This window comes from Cyprinodon tularosa, unplaced genomic scaffold (genome assembly GCF_016077235.1).
Source record: "Cyprinodon tularosa strain WSP-4 unplaced genomic scaffold, ASM1607723v1 ctg105, whole genome shotgun sequence".
Lineage (NCBI taxonomy): Eukaryota > Metazoa > Chordata > Actinopteri > Cyprinodontiformes > Cyprinodontidae > Cyprinodon > Cyprinodon tularosa.
Genome location: NW_024037838.1, coordinates 990,213 through 1,004,504, shown reverse-complemented (window position 1 = coordinate 1,004,504; position 14,292 = coordinate 990,213). Strand labels below are relative to the sequence as shown.

Sequence of the window (14,292 nt, the reverse complement as noted above, 5' to 3'; positions counted from 1 at the left end):
TCTGCAGAGTCAATCACTACAGACCTCCAAACTTCATGTGGCCTTCAGATTAGCTCAAGAACAGTGCGCAGAGAGCTTCATGGAATGGGTTTCCATGGTCGAGCAGCTGCATCCAAGCCATACATCACCAAGTGCAATGCAAAGCGTCGGATGCGGTGGTGTAAAGCACGCCGCCACTGGACTCTAGAGCAGTGGAGACGCGTTCTCTGGAGTGACGAATCGCGCTTCTCCATCTGGCAATCTGATGGACGGGTCTGGGTTTGGCGGTTGCCAGGAGAACGGTACTTGTCTGACTGCATTGTGCCAAGTGTAAAGTTTGGTGGAGGGGGGATTATGGTGTGGGGTTGTTTTTCAGGAGCTGGGCTTGGCCCCTTAGTTCCAGTGAAAGGAACTCTGAATGCTTCAGCATACCAAGACATTTTGGACAATTCCATGCTCCCAACTTTGTGGGAACAGTTTGGAGCTGGCCCCTTCCTCTTCCAACATGACTGTGCACCAGTGCACAAAGCAAGGTCCATAAAGACATGGATGACAGAGTCTGGTGTGGATGAACTTGACTGGCCTGCACAGAGTCCTGACCTCAACCCGATAGAACACCTTTGGGATGAATTAGAGCGGAGACTGAGAGCCAGGCCTTCTCGTCCAACATCAGTGTGCGACCTCACAAATGCGCTTCTGGAAGAATGGTCAAAAATTCCCATAAACACACTCCTAAACCTTGTGGACAGCCTTCCCAGAAGAGTTGAAGCTGTTCTAGCTGCAAAGGGTGGACCGACGTCATATTGAACCCTATGGATTAGGAACGGGATGTCACTTAAGCTCATATGTGAGTCAAGGCAGGTGAGCAAATACTTTTGGCAATATAGTGTATATTGTAACTCTAGTTGTCAGTTTGTTGTAAATGAGGTTACCTTAACTGTAAAATGTTTTCTTGTTGAAATGTGTCAGAATGCATCAAACAACTCCATGCTTAAGAACATTTTTATTAAAAAATACTTTGAACCTTGGTATAAAAGTAAAACATATGTATACATTTAAGGACAAACATAGGTAAAGAAACAAAGCAATAAGGCTAAGATAATGTCATTTTGAAGCACTGCCATCACCACCACTATGTCAGGGAAACCCATTCCTGATAAGTATATTGTAGACCTACATTCTGTAGTATTTGTGACTTAGTGCATACATACATAAGTATATTTCATATAATAAACTGTGTTAAGGAATGGGTTGTTACAGAAGTGTTTATGAAAGTGCTTTTGAAAGTGTATCACCCCTTAAAGATTTCCACAAATCAAAAATGTCCAATCGTTTAAACAAAATAGCAATGCTATATTTAGGCACATCTTTACTCAGTTTGGTTGTGTACATAGTCCAACCATGTGGAAATCTTAAGGGAGGCTGAAAACACTTCAAATGTGCCACATTGTAACCTATGGTGTTATATTTTAAAGGCAATGCTGGATTTTATCTGGTAATAATAAAAATTGTCTATGATAAATATGAGAAAGAAAAGCCATCTGTTTTTTCTATTTAATACAGGAAAATAACAGCTGTAAAGTAGAAAAGTAGTTTTTTTTCTCCATTTGTTTCATGTAACTTCTAATGCAAACTAGTGGTCACAGCTTTGTTTTGTTACTTTGCTCGATAAAACAAAAATCAGGAAATTTTCGTTTGTGTGTGTGTGCTGCTGTGGATGTTCAGTCGAACAGTGTAAGAATGTAGGAAATGAGAAATGTTAGTACAATAATGCTGATTATAGTCCCAATCCCTGTCACCATGGCGATGATACTGTATTTTTTCGACTTCTGAAAAAACTCATCAGCTTCTTCTTTGTCTCCTTCTTCTTCTTTGCCGTGCTTCTGTTCTCCCTGGGGAAGAAAAAACAGGATTTTTAAATTAAAAGCTGAATAAGAAAAGGCACGAATAAGAGGTGTTGTGCAGGCATCCAGATTTCCCTAACAACCACCTTATATGTGACAGGGTGAATGGAGGTTTTAGAGCACCCAAATGGAGAAACGGAAGCTGAGGTGGTCTCTTCTAGATTGAATATCCAAAAAACTTGAAACAGAAGCAAAAATCTAAAATAGCAAGAGACATCAGGGTAGACACACACGAGGAGACAAGAAACAATAGACAGAAGAATCTAAACACCACAAAGTTGAAATTAAACATATGAAAACTCAAAAAGAAAACTTAAACAGAAGCAAAATATGCATAACCGTGACATATATAACTTCACTGGCTTCCTCTTGTTACAGGATTGATTTGAAAAATTTTATTTATTCCTTTCACCTTTATAATGAAATATTTAATACAGCACCATACTGCATATATATAAAAAGATTAAGGTTAAACAGCCAGTTGCATATAGATTTGCAGGAGGTTCTGGCCCTAAAGGTAGATGGGATCATTCTGTCTATATCCTTAAAGTAAAAAAAATAAATAACTTTTTAATATTGATATTATCAAATCAATGTTATTCATGTCTTCTGAGCATTCTTTCTCTTTTTTCCATTATTCCTATTATGCAATATGTTCCTCTTGTGGAGCTCTTTGTTGTAATTTTTTTTTTTTTTCGCAAAGTGCTACATCATTCAATTTAAGATTGATAGAGTAACTAAAGTATGGATACCCTGCTTTAGCATTTTGTTACAGCTATGTACATGTTTAAGTGAATTTAATCATTAAAGCAGCCTACAGTAGTCCACAAAGTGTTGAGCTCAAGTGAGGCACTGCTTTTAGCTATTTTTAAAAACAAATAAACCAACTGCCTTGTCACTGCATTGAAGGATCTGGTTATAAGAAAAGATCCCATGCTGTGAACTTTATATTAAGATCATTAAAGCACTGCATTTTGTGTTCACTTTTGCTATCTGAGGATCTGAAACATTTACATGTAAGAAGCCAATAAAAACTTGTGAAATTACGATGGAATTGGGATTTATTACATAAACTATTTTGTTAATATATTATATATAGAATTTCTGGCTCTAGATGTACTAAGTTGGTAGACAGACCCCAAAATGAATATTAACAAATACGGCACATAATGGATGCAGAAAAGCATTGACTCAGGGGCCCTGAATAAAAACTCTTATGACACAAATATTTTTAACCTAAAAAAATCTTTGAAACCTAGCTCAAATTTCACTTCATAATTATATTTGTTTCCTGGAGCCACTGCACTTTATGGAATTGAAATGGTTGTTTTGTATACACTCTGTGTATACAGAATGACAATAAAAGTTGTCTATTTCTTGCATAAAATCCTAATAAAAATAAATACAACCCAAACCACTTCAGGCTGGATCACATGGCAACATTTGAAAATTGTCTGGTGACTTTCAAAACTTAAGAGACCGAACACTTTACACCGGCATGTTCAACACGGTTTATGATTCAGGGGACCTCAGGGTAAATTCATGCCACAACTTTTCCCGATAATTTGGCAAAAAATTATAACCATTTTCCATAAGTTGTATCTTATTAAAAAACTAAAAATGTAATTAATATATGCAAAACAATTCAGCTAAACCAGTGATCAAACATGATCTTTATCAGGGTCCTTGCCTTCTGTTTCTTCTTCACAGTGGATAAGAGAGGAAGAAATTATAGCAAAAAGGTACAGAGGTGTTTTCACCTTTAATGTGTTGTTTTCCATCAGATGAAGGGAGAGAATTAGGATAAATGAGTATTGTATGGTTCTGGTTCTCAGGAATGTGTAATAACACTGTGAACAGCAATTACAAGAATCGTGCGACACAAAACACAAAGCAGCAAATAATTGATTTAAATTGTAGAAATGAGCCCAAGCAGTAAAAATCTGGATGCCTGATTAACACCTAGAGTTAAACATCTGGAAGGAATGGAGGAAAATGTAGGAATACCTTGAAATAATACTCCAGTGCTTTGTAGGCAAAGCAGGAACATCCACAGATGATGCTGCAAATGGCCAGTCTTTTATAACATTTTATTTTATTTTTAATATTTATATACCCTGGAGTTTCTTCATGATTAGAAAATGGATCAGTTTCTCCTTTTTCCTCATCTTCCTCATTGGAATTCCGCATACCTTCAAAACAAGACAAGTTAAAGTGTTTTCACTTGAAACAAGATAATAGTACAGTAATCTAATCATACCATATTCATCCTGACTGGACCGAAAAACATAAAGATCATTGTTTCTACTGTCAGCTTAAGCAAATCACTAAAAAGGTTCCTAAGAGCTTTTAATGTGTCTTTTTTTCTTGACACGGAAAGTCCCAAGCTATTGGACAAAAAAAAAGCAACCAGACTTGAACGATTACGCTGAAATTGTTCAACACAGCCTGCTGGACTGGTTTGTTGTCATGACAAGAACAAAAATATGAGATACAGGATAATATCTTATCTGTTCTTGTTTTTCACTTTAGAATGGCAAACAGGAATACCACTTCGCTCTTGATCCTTTTTATTTTGTAATACAATGTGCCTAGTTCTGCTTTTCACTTGTGTAATACTGAACTGTCTTGTGAACAATGTCATGAGACCTGTTATTGTGGTTTCCCTAAAGCTTTTTTTAAATGTTCTAATAGGTTTATTGTTTTCAATGGTGATCATTTTCAATGTGAACATTCAATTAAAGCACAAACCTGGGCAAGCTTAAGAGGCGGTGTCTTTAATCCACTCCTGAAGCCAAGTTACTCCAGTGTTGACAAACGATGAAAACAGATTGAGGATTAATCTCCTGATGAAATTCCTCCTACAGTTGACTGAGTTATGTCTGCTCCTTCTAATAGGAAAAATATCAGCAAAAAGTTCCTCTCACAAACATCTGAACAGGATCAGCAAGTCAACTCCTCAGAGGGTGGTTTACACCTGAGAGCCGGTGCCGTATGTGCAGGACAGGAAGACGAGCCTGGACTGAAACTTAGTCTGGACTGAAACTTAGTCACACCTTCTTCACCGACCAGCCCTCTTTTTTTTTTGCTTACCTTATACGCACACGTAAAGTTCTCACACTTTTCTTCCCCTGATTATGTTGCATTACCTCCCTTGGTTCCTCCCCTACTTCCTGTAAATCATGTCAGTTACTCTGAAAAACACAGTTAGGTTACAGCCCAGTTTTCCTCCTCAGTCCACATTCCAGAGGCAGCAGTAAAGGTGTGTCAGTACTTGTAATGCCACAAGGAGAGATAGTTATCCCAGAGGTTTCAAAAACACATTTTCTGTCTCTAAGCTCATCAAAACACTGACAAACAAAATGTGCAGTTATGTTTCCCTAGTTTGTTATTGTCTATCTGTTCTCTTATCTACAGATAAGATTCATTTACACCCCGTTGACTCAGTGATGACAAAGAATGTTTCCTACTGTTGATGCAGAAGCTGTCCCATAAGGTAAACATGAGCATGGGAGTGGAACGATTCCAATGTTCATTAATCAATAATTGCAGCTGGATGGCCAAGATTTTTCAGAAATGTTAGTGTCAGCTCTGCTTTACAAGTATCTGCACGCTTATGCTACTAAAAAACATTAAAGGTGCTGTGCTTGTAAAAATATTCCAACCATTGCCTTTCATTTGGTTTTGCTACAATCACAAAATTAAATGTTTTATGTGGAGTTGTGTGGGGTAGACCAACTTAAATAAGCGCAGTTTTGAGGTGGACATAGTATCCATTGGTATTCGATCCCTTTGCTCTGCGTTCCCTTAATAACCTGGTCTAATTTATCTTTAGCTTACCATACTGCGTTAAAATGTGTTGCATTGAACTTACTTTACTCATAAACTTTAGTAAAGTAGTGCAGAACTGCTAAAAGGAAGGGAAATGTTGCTTAGAAATGTTTACAAATGGGGAAAAAATTTGCATTTGTTTTCAGCACTATAAAGTCAGTAAATATTTTGTAGAACATAAAATTGTCTTTGGGTACTGCTTATGCAGCTGTACACTTCTAGAGCCTGAAACTTTGCCCGAATATCTCTCTAAAAGTATATCGTTGTCTTGTTTGCCTCTATCACATTTTTCACCTAGATTGTACTGAATTTACCTGCATCCTTCATCTCATTATTTCCCTGTCCCCTTTAAGGTATGCACCTCTACAGCATGATGCTGCCACTACTCTGTTTTACAAGTGGTGGCAGCACGGAGAAATGTCAAAAATCTGAAAACTGCTAAAGTATTACAGAACCCTTTTTTAAGCTCACCTCTCTCTTAATTGGACACCAAAGAGGCTCAAACCTCAAATTGACATTGTGACAATGACAATAAAACATGCAAAATACATTGGCTGTTTCTTTTATCAATATTTGAAAAGCTATGCGATCGCCCTCCACATCCAAACCAATGAATTACTTAAATACTTGCAGTTCCTTTTAAAATAAAGCTTTTATTGGTTATTTTAAGAGACATTCAGTTGAGAGAGGAAGTTGGTAAGCATTAATTTGTTTTTTTATATCAAGAGGAACTAAAAATGTTATTTTTTGCTTTGATAGTGTTGTTAAAGAAGTATAGAGATAGTCATAGAAATTGCATTGTTTAATTGAGGATATAGAGGAAGGAGATTATACACTGTCAAGACAGAAACAGTTTTAATAAGGAAGGGTGGTGCACGGAAACAATGGTGAGGTGTGTGGTAACTATGGGATATAGGTTCATAGTGGAGGTGATCATCATTAATTGTGATTTTGCAAATGACACTTTAATTTGTAGTGAGTAGGGAGCAGGAGGAAAGATTGTTGGGGTCTCAGTGGGCCACAAACTTTATACTCATTTTGTGTTCACGGAGTGTATGTACTGAAACCAGTGAATGAGCATCTTACAACCGTGAAATAAAAATTGCCATTTATAAAGTGCAGGAATGATCAGGAATGTAGACAGTTGAGGAGAAAGGGAAGCCAGTTTAAAGGTACTTGTGCAAAACGGAATGATATGTAAAGGTTCAGTGCATTGCAAAATAAATAAATATGATGAACAAATAGCGCCAATTAACAACACATGTCATCTCAAGGCACTTTACAGTTCACCAGATCATACAGTCAAATTGATTCAAAGTTTTCTATCTAAGGAAAACCAGTTGAATGCATTGACTCATTGACTTGAAAGCAATCCCTCACACTAAGCATGCTTGTAGCGACAGTGGAGAGGAAAAACTCCCTTTTAACAGGAAGAAACCTCCAGCAGAACCAGGCTCAGAGTGAGCAGCCATCTGGGGTTTAAGGAGACAGAAGCAGAGATTCAAGAAGCAAAAACATTAGCCAGGCAGACGAGCTCCAAGCTAGCTCCCATGTCAGAGGATGAAGAGAGCCGAGACTGTGATTTAAAAAATGTCAAGTAGGTTTTCATTTAAACTACTATGTTCAGAGAATTAGCTTCCAACTTGGCTTCCCACTTTTCCTGCAGTCTGCAGGAAATTTATTTAACATTATTTTGGTATCATTTCAAATGCAATGGACATGGAAACAGAAACAAACTGAAAAAAGAGCAAAAAAAAAAAAAGAAAGTAGAGAGGTGTGTTAAACATTTAAAAGGGAGAGAATAAGATAAGAACAGAGGAGAAAAAGAAGGATAAAGAAAATACAAGATAACCTCGGCCTGATTAAACACCTACAAAGAGATAAAGAACAAAGGAAAAAATACAGAAAAAGTATCACAGATTATATATATATATATATATATATATATATATATATATATATATATATATATATATATATATATATATATATATATATATATATATATATTTTATGTTAAACAAAATAAAATAAAATAAAAATCTATTTAATTTCACATAACGCTCTGTTTTCATAGGGAACTGTCAGGCGTGTATCCCTTTAAAAGCCCCGCCCTTACATCTCCATCCACCAATGAGAAGTTGAGTTTCAAAGAGCCCGGATGTAAACACGGAAATAGGGTATTCAAAGTAGGAGTTGTCGACACGTCACACCAAAACACCATCATATGTATTTTCTAAAATCATATCACTAACAGCTTACATTATTATTATATTTCCAACTGATATCTTCCACAAATTGATCATGGACAAAAATACAGGTTCGGTTTTGGCTACAGAGAGGTATGGCAGTACACAGGCTTGGAAATATTTAGTGAATAATGGAGTGTTGGAGAGGAAGAGGGATGGGAGTGAGACTCAATCAAGAGACAATCCGGTGGTTGGATTCTTTAAAGTAAGAATTGGATTTTTTTTGTTGTGTTTTTGTTGTTTGTTTGTTTTGCTAGGTATAATTAAAATGAACTTAAATCCTAATTGGTTAGTGTTGGATTTCAGAGCGTCTTTCTGCCTCAAGGCTACCCAGAGAGTGTCAGCAGTGATTACCTGCAATACCAATTCTGGGATACTCTTCAGGTACAATTACCTTTCAACAGCATATAAATTATCCTGTAGTGTCAGTCTGAAGCTTTTCGGTTTTTTACAGGCTTTTTCTAGTTCCCTGTCGGGCACTCTGGCCACTCAGGCTTCACTCAAAGGAGTTGGAGTTGGAAACCAGGAGGCGACTGTAGCTGCAGCCACAGTTACTTGGTTATTAAGAGGTGCAACTTTAACATAAACTACTAAAAGGCAGCATTTGTTATCCATTTTATTTCTATTTTGTATTTTAATTATCTTTTATCACAGATGGAACTGGTATGCTGGGAAGAATCCTCTTTGCCTGGAGAAAAGGGTAAGATTGTTTTGTGTTTTTGCAGCTCATCATATGCTTTTTAGTTTTAATTTGATTTCTTTCTACACTCTAGGAGTAAACTGGACTCTGAGGCAAAAAAGTGGAGGTATAAACCCAAGTTAATGGACTTACGCGTAAATACTGAGCTGTTACAGCTTTGATTGTAGCGATGTTTTTATCTTGTAATTCCCTTCTAGGCTTTTTGCAGATGTTCTCAACGACATTGCGATGTTCATGGAAATCTTGGCCCCTCACTTTCCAGCCTGCTTCACTTTAATCGTTTGCACTGCAGGGATATTCAAGGTAGAACTTGAAAAATAATTTCAAGTTTGAGAAACATATGTTGAATTTAGTGTTCTGTGGGATCCAAGTGATTAAAGCTTCAGGCTAGATGAAAAGGAAATGTCCCATTATAGTCCTGCTGTGGGGAAATATTTTCCCTGTATTTAACCCACCCCTAACAAAGCAGCTTGCTGCCACACATAGTAGTAGAAGGGCTCGTTAGGGATTAAATATTAGGGACCATCACCCCTAACTACATCAGCTATTTTGTGTTATGAATTTTAGGATAGAAAAGAGTGAAAACCTGATGGCTTTTTTTAATAGATCAGTTTTACAGATAACGCTGAGAGGTCCTTCCTGTTTGGCTGACCATGGATACTGTGTAATCCATACATCTAGTTATAAATTTAGCCCAGTGCTCTAACGGGATGACACTGATCCCAGATAACTAAGCTCAGAATGTATTTCAAAGTTCCATGTTTTTCAATTATCGAGGAGATGTTATTTACTGTTAACATGAAATTGTTACAAGAGCACAAAATAAAATAAAAAGGTCCATGCATCTTAATAGGGTTTCTTGTAAAAGACTAGGCTGGTAAACTCTTAGGTTGCTTGTTCATTTTCCCTTTTCTTTTCAAGTCAATAGTTGGAGTTGCTGGTGGTGCAACCAGGGCTGCACTTACTGTTCATCAGGCGCGCAGGGATAACATGGCGGATATATCAGCCAAAGATGGCAGTCAGGTAACCTTTGCTTTTAAAAACATGAATCAAATGTTCCAGTAAGATTGAATAGGCAGCAAACCAACACTTACTGCTTGTAAGTCTTATTTAGTTTTCAAAAGGCAACAAATACAGGTGAGGACAGAAGACCTCATTTCTGGAAAGACACTCTTTTCCATAACCACGCCCTTTTGTTATCCACAATTTCTATTATCCGAGGAATTCACAAATGTGATCTGAATATTTAAAAAAAAATGTGGTGACATTCTCCAGTGTATGTTATCTAGAAAATCTGTGTTATTTCTCAATGCAGCAAAAATGGCTGTTTAGAAGAATAGTAAACGATGAGAACAGATCACAATCAGAATTTTTTCCCCAGGTACCTGTACAGGTGCTGGTCATAAAATTAGAATATCATGAAAAAGTAGATTGATTTCAGTAATTCCATTTAAAAAGTGAAACTTGTATATTATATTCATACATTACATACAAACTCATATATTTCAGATGTTTATTTTGTTTAATTTTGATGATTACAAATGACAACAAATGAAAATCTCAAATTCATCATATCAGAAAATTAGAATATTACTGAAGACCAATAAAAACAAAGGATTTATAGAAATGTTGGCCAACTGAAAAGTATGAACATGAAAAGTATGAGCATGTACAGCACTCAGTATTTAGTTGGGCCTCCTTTGGCCTGTATTACTGCAGCAATGCGGCGTGGCATGGAGTCGATCAGTCTGTGGCACTGCTCAGGTGTTATGATAGCCCAGGTTGCTCTAATAGTGGCTTTTAGCTCTTCTGAATTGTTGGGTCTGGTGTATTGCATCTTCTTCTTCACAATATCCCATAGATTTTCTATGGGGTTAAGGTCAGGAGAGTTTGCTGGCCAATTAAGAACAGGGATACCATGGTCCTTCAACCAGGTACTGGTAGCTTTGGCACTGTGTGCAGGTGCCAAGTCCTGTTGGAAAATGAAATCTGCATCTCCAAAAAGTTGGTCAGCTGCAGGAAGCATGAAGTGCTCTAAAACTTCCTGGTATGTGGCTGCGTTGACCCTGGCCCTCAGAAAACACAATGGACCAACACCAGCAGATGACATGGCACCCCAAACCATCACTGACTGTGGAAACTTTACACTGGACTTCAAGCAACGTGGATGAAGTGCCTCTCTTCTTTTCCTCCAGACTCTGGGACCTTGATTTCCAAAGGAAATGCAAAATTTACTTTCATCAGAGAACATGACTTTGGACCACTCACCAGCAGTCCAGTCCTGTTTCTCTTTAGACGCTTCTGACGCTGTCTGTGGTTCAAGAGTGGCTTGACACAAGGAATGCGACAGCAGAAACCCATGTCTTTCATACGTCTGTGTGTGGTGGTTCTTGAAGCACTCACTCCAGCTGCAGTCCACTCTTTGTGAATCTCCCCCACATTTTTGAAGGGGTTTTGTTTCACAATCCTCTCCAGGGTGCGGTTATCTCTCATGCTTGTACACTTTTTTCGACCACATCTTTTCCTTCCCTTCGCCTCTCTATTAATGTGCTTGGACACTGAGCTCTGTGAACAGCCAGCCTCTTTAGCGATGACCTTTTGTGTCTTGCCCTCCTTGTGCAAGGTGTCGATGGTCGTCTTTTGGACAACTGTCAAGTCAGCAGTCTTCCCCATGATTGTGTAGCCTATAGAACTAGACTGAAAGACCATTTAAAGGCTTTTGCAGGTGGTTTGAGTTAATTAGCTGATTAGAGTGTGGCACCAGGGGCCATCAATTTTGAACCTTTTCACAATATTCTAATTTTCTGATATGATGAATTTGAGATTTTCATTTGTTGTCATTTGTAATCATCAAAATTAAACAAAATAAACATCTGAAATATATGAGTTTGTATGTAATGTATGAATATAATATACAAGTTTCACTTTTTAAATGGAATTACTGAAATCAATCTACTTTTTCATGATATTCTAATTTTATGACCAGCACCTGTATATATGAGGAATTTGACCTCAATTGTGCAACATGCTTACTTATATAAGAACATGATGATAAAAAAACTGAAAGGCTGTGGAATAAAAAGCTGTAGTTTTGTGACTTTTTTCAAAGCCCATAGAATTTAAAATCTTGTCAATTAAACTCCAGACTAGTGGAGGTATTGGTATGATGTAATGTTCTAATCTTAAATATGTGTTTTACTCGCTGCATTTTTATTTATTAACAGCCTAATATTTTTGTAATTTTCTGCAGGAGACTTTAGTGAATCTTGCTGGGCTCCTGGTTAGCCTACTACTGATACCTCTGGTCACTGATAATCCGGTGTAAGTTAAGATGCAATATTTATAAACGCCATATATCTTTCAAAATTAATCTAATTGTTCCTTCCTTGTGCTTTTCAGCTTGACTCTCATCCTGTTCTTCCTCTTTACCATCCTTCATCTCTTTGCCAACTACAAAGCTGTGTGTTCAGTGGTCATGGAAACGTTCAACGAGGCCCGTCTTTCCATTGTGTTGCAGCAATACCTGAAGGACAGGCAGATCCTGAGTCCACTTGAGGCGAATCAGAGAGAACCCGTATTCCTAGGTGTGTAAAACCCAAAACATCTTTAAGCTTTCAATTTGGATTTTAAAGTGGGTTCTTGTAATGTGATAAATGTCATATGTTTTTTTTTTCTTTAGAATTTGGAAAAACTGCACCAATTAAACTTGGTGTGAGGTTACAGGACGCTGTACGGAGGTAACTATAGATACATGACCACACAAATGAAGCTCAACACAGTTTTCAGTCACTTTGTGTGTTTTGTAGCCCAGAGGAGCTGAATTTGGCTTTAAAGGAAAACAACATGCCTTTCCTGCTGGGAGTTAGAAATGGTATGCTAGCTTCTTTTTTTAAAGGATGTCTTGTGTTTAACTAAAATTTCATCAAGTTCTTAACACTTTTTCTCTTTGCAGGTTGTGTTTGTGTTTGTTTGGGGGCAGAAGCATCGGTCCATAATGAAATCAGAGCAGTATGCCAGGCTGTGTGTATCAGCAACACCTTAACTTGTCCAACAGCTGCAGTAACAACATCTACAAAACCAAAGGAGCAAAGTGAGTGAGCTTTTCCTGCATGTCTTTTAGTTAGCAAGATGTTTTAATATTTTGTTGCATTCACAGTGCATTCTTCCCCCCTACAATTTAAGGTTTGTGGGAAATAGTGCTTGACAGTCACAAGCTGATGGATGCCCATTTCTCTCCATTTCTCAAAGGTGAGTTTGCACAGAATAGATTGAACTGTTAGTATATCCCTGTGTGCAGTATTTGTTTATACATTTATAATATTTAGGTGTTAAAGCTGCCGGATGGGACACAAAAAGGACTTTGTTGGACTGGGATGAGTGGAGAGTTGAGTGGAAAACAAAAACCACCTGAGCTGCTTTATTGTTTCATTTTTAACTGCAGCGTTTCTATTTCAGTTTAATGAGCAGCTGTATTTCTCTGTGTTTTATCATTCTTTCAAAATAAAAGAAGGAATTGATTTGAGGCAGTGTTGGAGAAGTAAATATTTTTGTATAAGTAATATGTAATTTCTGATTAAAGACGATATTCAAACAATCAGTTGATTTGTTTTGAACCTTCACACACATATATACTGTCCTCATTAGAAATTTACAAGCTCCTCTCATGGGCATGAAAAGCATTTTATTTGGGATCTTTAGTTATTTATTTTAATCTTTCTACAGCTGCAGTTTAAAGACAGTGTGATGCAAGGGCGTAGGTTTGATTTTAACTTTGGTAGTATGTAAGATATGTAAACATTTTGCATTTAAGATTTTAAAGAAAGTTTTTGTCTGTCAATATTCTCCATCCAGAACTCCTGAAGAGGAAACGTTTCTGTTTCAACTGGTTTCATTTAGTAAAATATCTTCTTTAAGGAGCCTTTGGCTATCTGAAATAAAAGATACAGTTCCACAAATCAAAAAACTCTGTCCTGCTTCTTTACAGAACGGCAATCAGAAGCTTTTGCTTTTTTTAGCATAGATAATTTTTAGTTTTAAGTTTAAGGCAGAATAATCAGAGAGTTAAACAATGCAGCACAGTTGATGCGCTGCTATGTAAAAGGGACAGGAAAGACCAGGCAGCTGCAGATACCAAGCATAGGAGCTGCGGGAGGAAAAGAAGCCACTGCTGCTGCAACAACGCTGAATAGTAAATTATAAACACGTTGTCCACATCAAATTATTGGTAGGGACAAATAGGTCGGTCCATAATTTTGGTAGGGACATGTCCCTATGGTCCCTATGCAAACCTACACCCATGGATGCATGAGTTTAAATTCCCAGTTGATTTTCTGTAATCCATACAGTCTAAGATACTTACATACATTCAACAACAGTGTTGAATAACCCAGATCTTTTTCGCTTAAAAGACCAAGTTAGTCTTTCAAAAGTAACAATAGTTAACCAAAGCTAGAGCCTCTATTTGGGCTATGAAAAAGGATTTTGCACACTTGGTTGGATTGACTGGTACTCAGGACAACACAGAAGGTGACAACAGATCAAGGAAGGAGAATTTTAGATTTCTGAAAGTTAGAAACGTCGTTTGTAAACAACTTTGGAGATGCAGCAGCAACAGGCTTGTTGCTGACCA

General features: G+C 37.3%; 1 protein-coding gene and 1 long non-coding RNA gene across 2 annotated transcripts; one reads left to right on the top strand and one right to left on the bottom strand.

Annotated features, from left to right (window-relative positions):
- Positions 1-1,679: 1,679 nt before the first annotated feature.
- LOC119783275 lies at positions 1,680-3,975 on the bottom strand. Its single transcript, XR_005280769.1, has 2 exons — positions 3,891-3,975; positions 1,680-1,871 (listed from the first exon to the last, which is right to left on the bottom strand). It is a non-coding gene; the product is annotated as an uncharacterized LOC119783275 (long non-coding RNA).
- A 3,913-nt stretch (positions 3,976-7,888) lies between these two features.
- Positions 7,889-13,208, top strand: rusf1 (RUS family member 1). Its single transcript, XM_038284004.1, has 14 exons — positions 7,889-8,168; positions 8,270-8,347; positions 8,418-8,532; positions 8,618-8,663; positions 8,737-8,769; positions 8,861-8,966; positions 9,585-9,686; positions 11,914-11,984; positions 12,063-12,247; positions 12,343-12,400; positions 12,470-12,534; positions 12,616-12,753; positions 12,846-12,911; positions 12,989-13,208. Exons 1-14 carry the CDS (start codon positions 8,019-8,021, stop codon positions 13,072-13,074), a joined length of 1,299 nt encoding a protein of 432 aa, XP_038139932.1. The 5' UTR covers positions 7,889-8,018; the 3' UTR covers positions 13,075-13,208.
- Positions 13,209-14,292: the final 1,084 nt, after the last annotated feature.

Excerpts from the sequence above, each read along its gene's own strand:
- rusf1 (XM_038284004.1), top strand. The coding sequence starts at position 8,019 with ATGGACAAAAATACAGGTTCGGTTTTGGCTACAGAGAGGTATGGCAGT. Across the intron at positions 8,348-8,417 it reads AATTCTGGGATACTCTTCAG|GCTTTTTCTAGTTCCCTGTC; the intron begins GTACAATTACCT and ends GGTTTTTTACAG. Across the intron at positions 12,912-12,988 it reads TTTCTCTCCATTTCTCAAAG|GTGTTAAAGCTGCCGGATGG; the intron begins GTGAGTTTGCAC and ends TATAATATTTAG.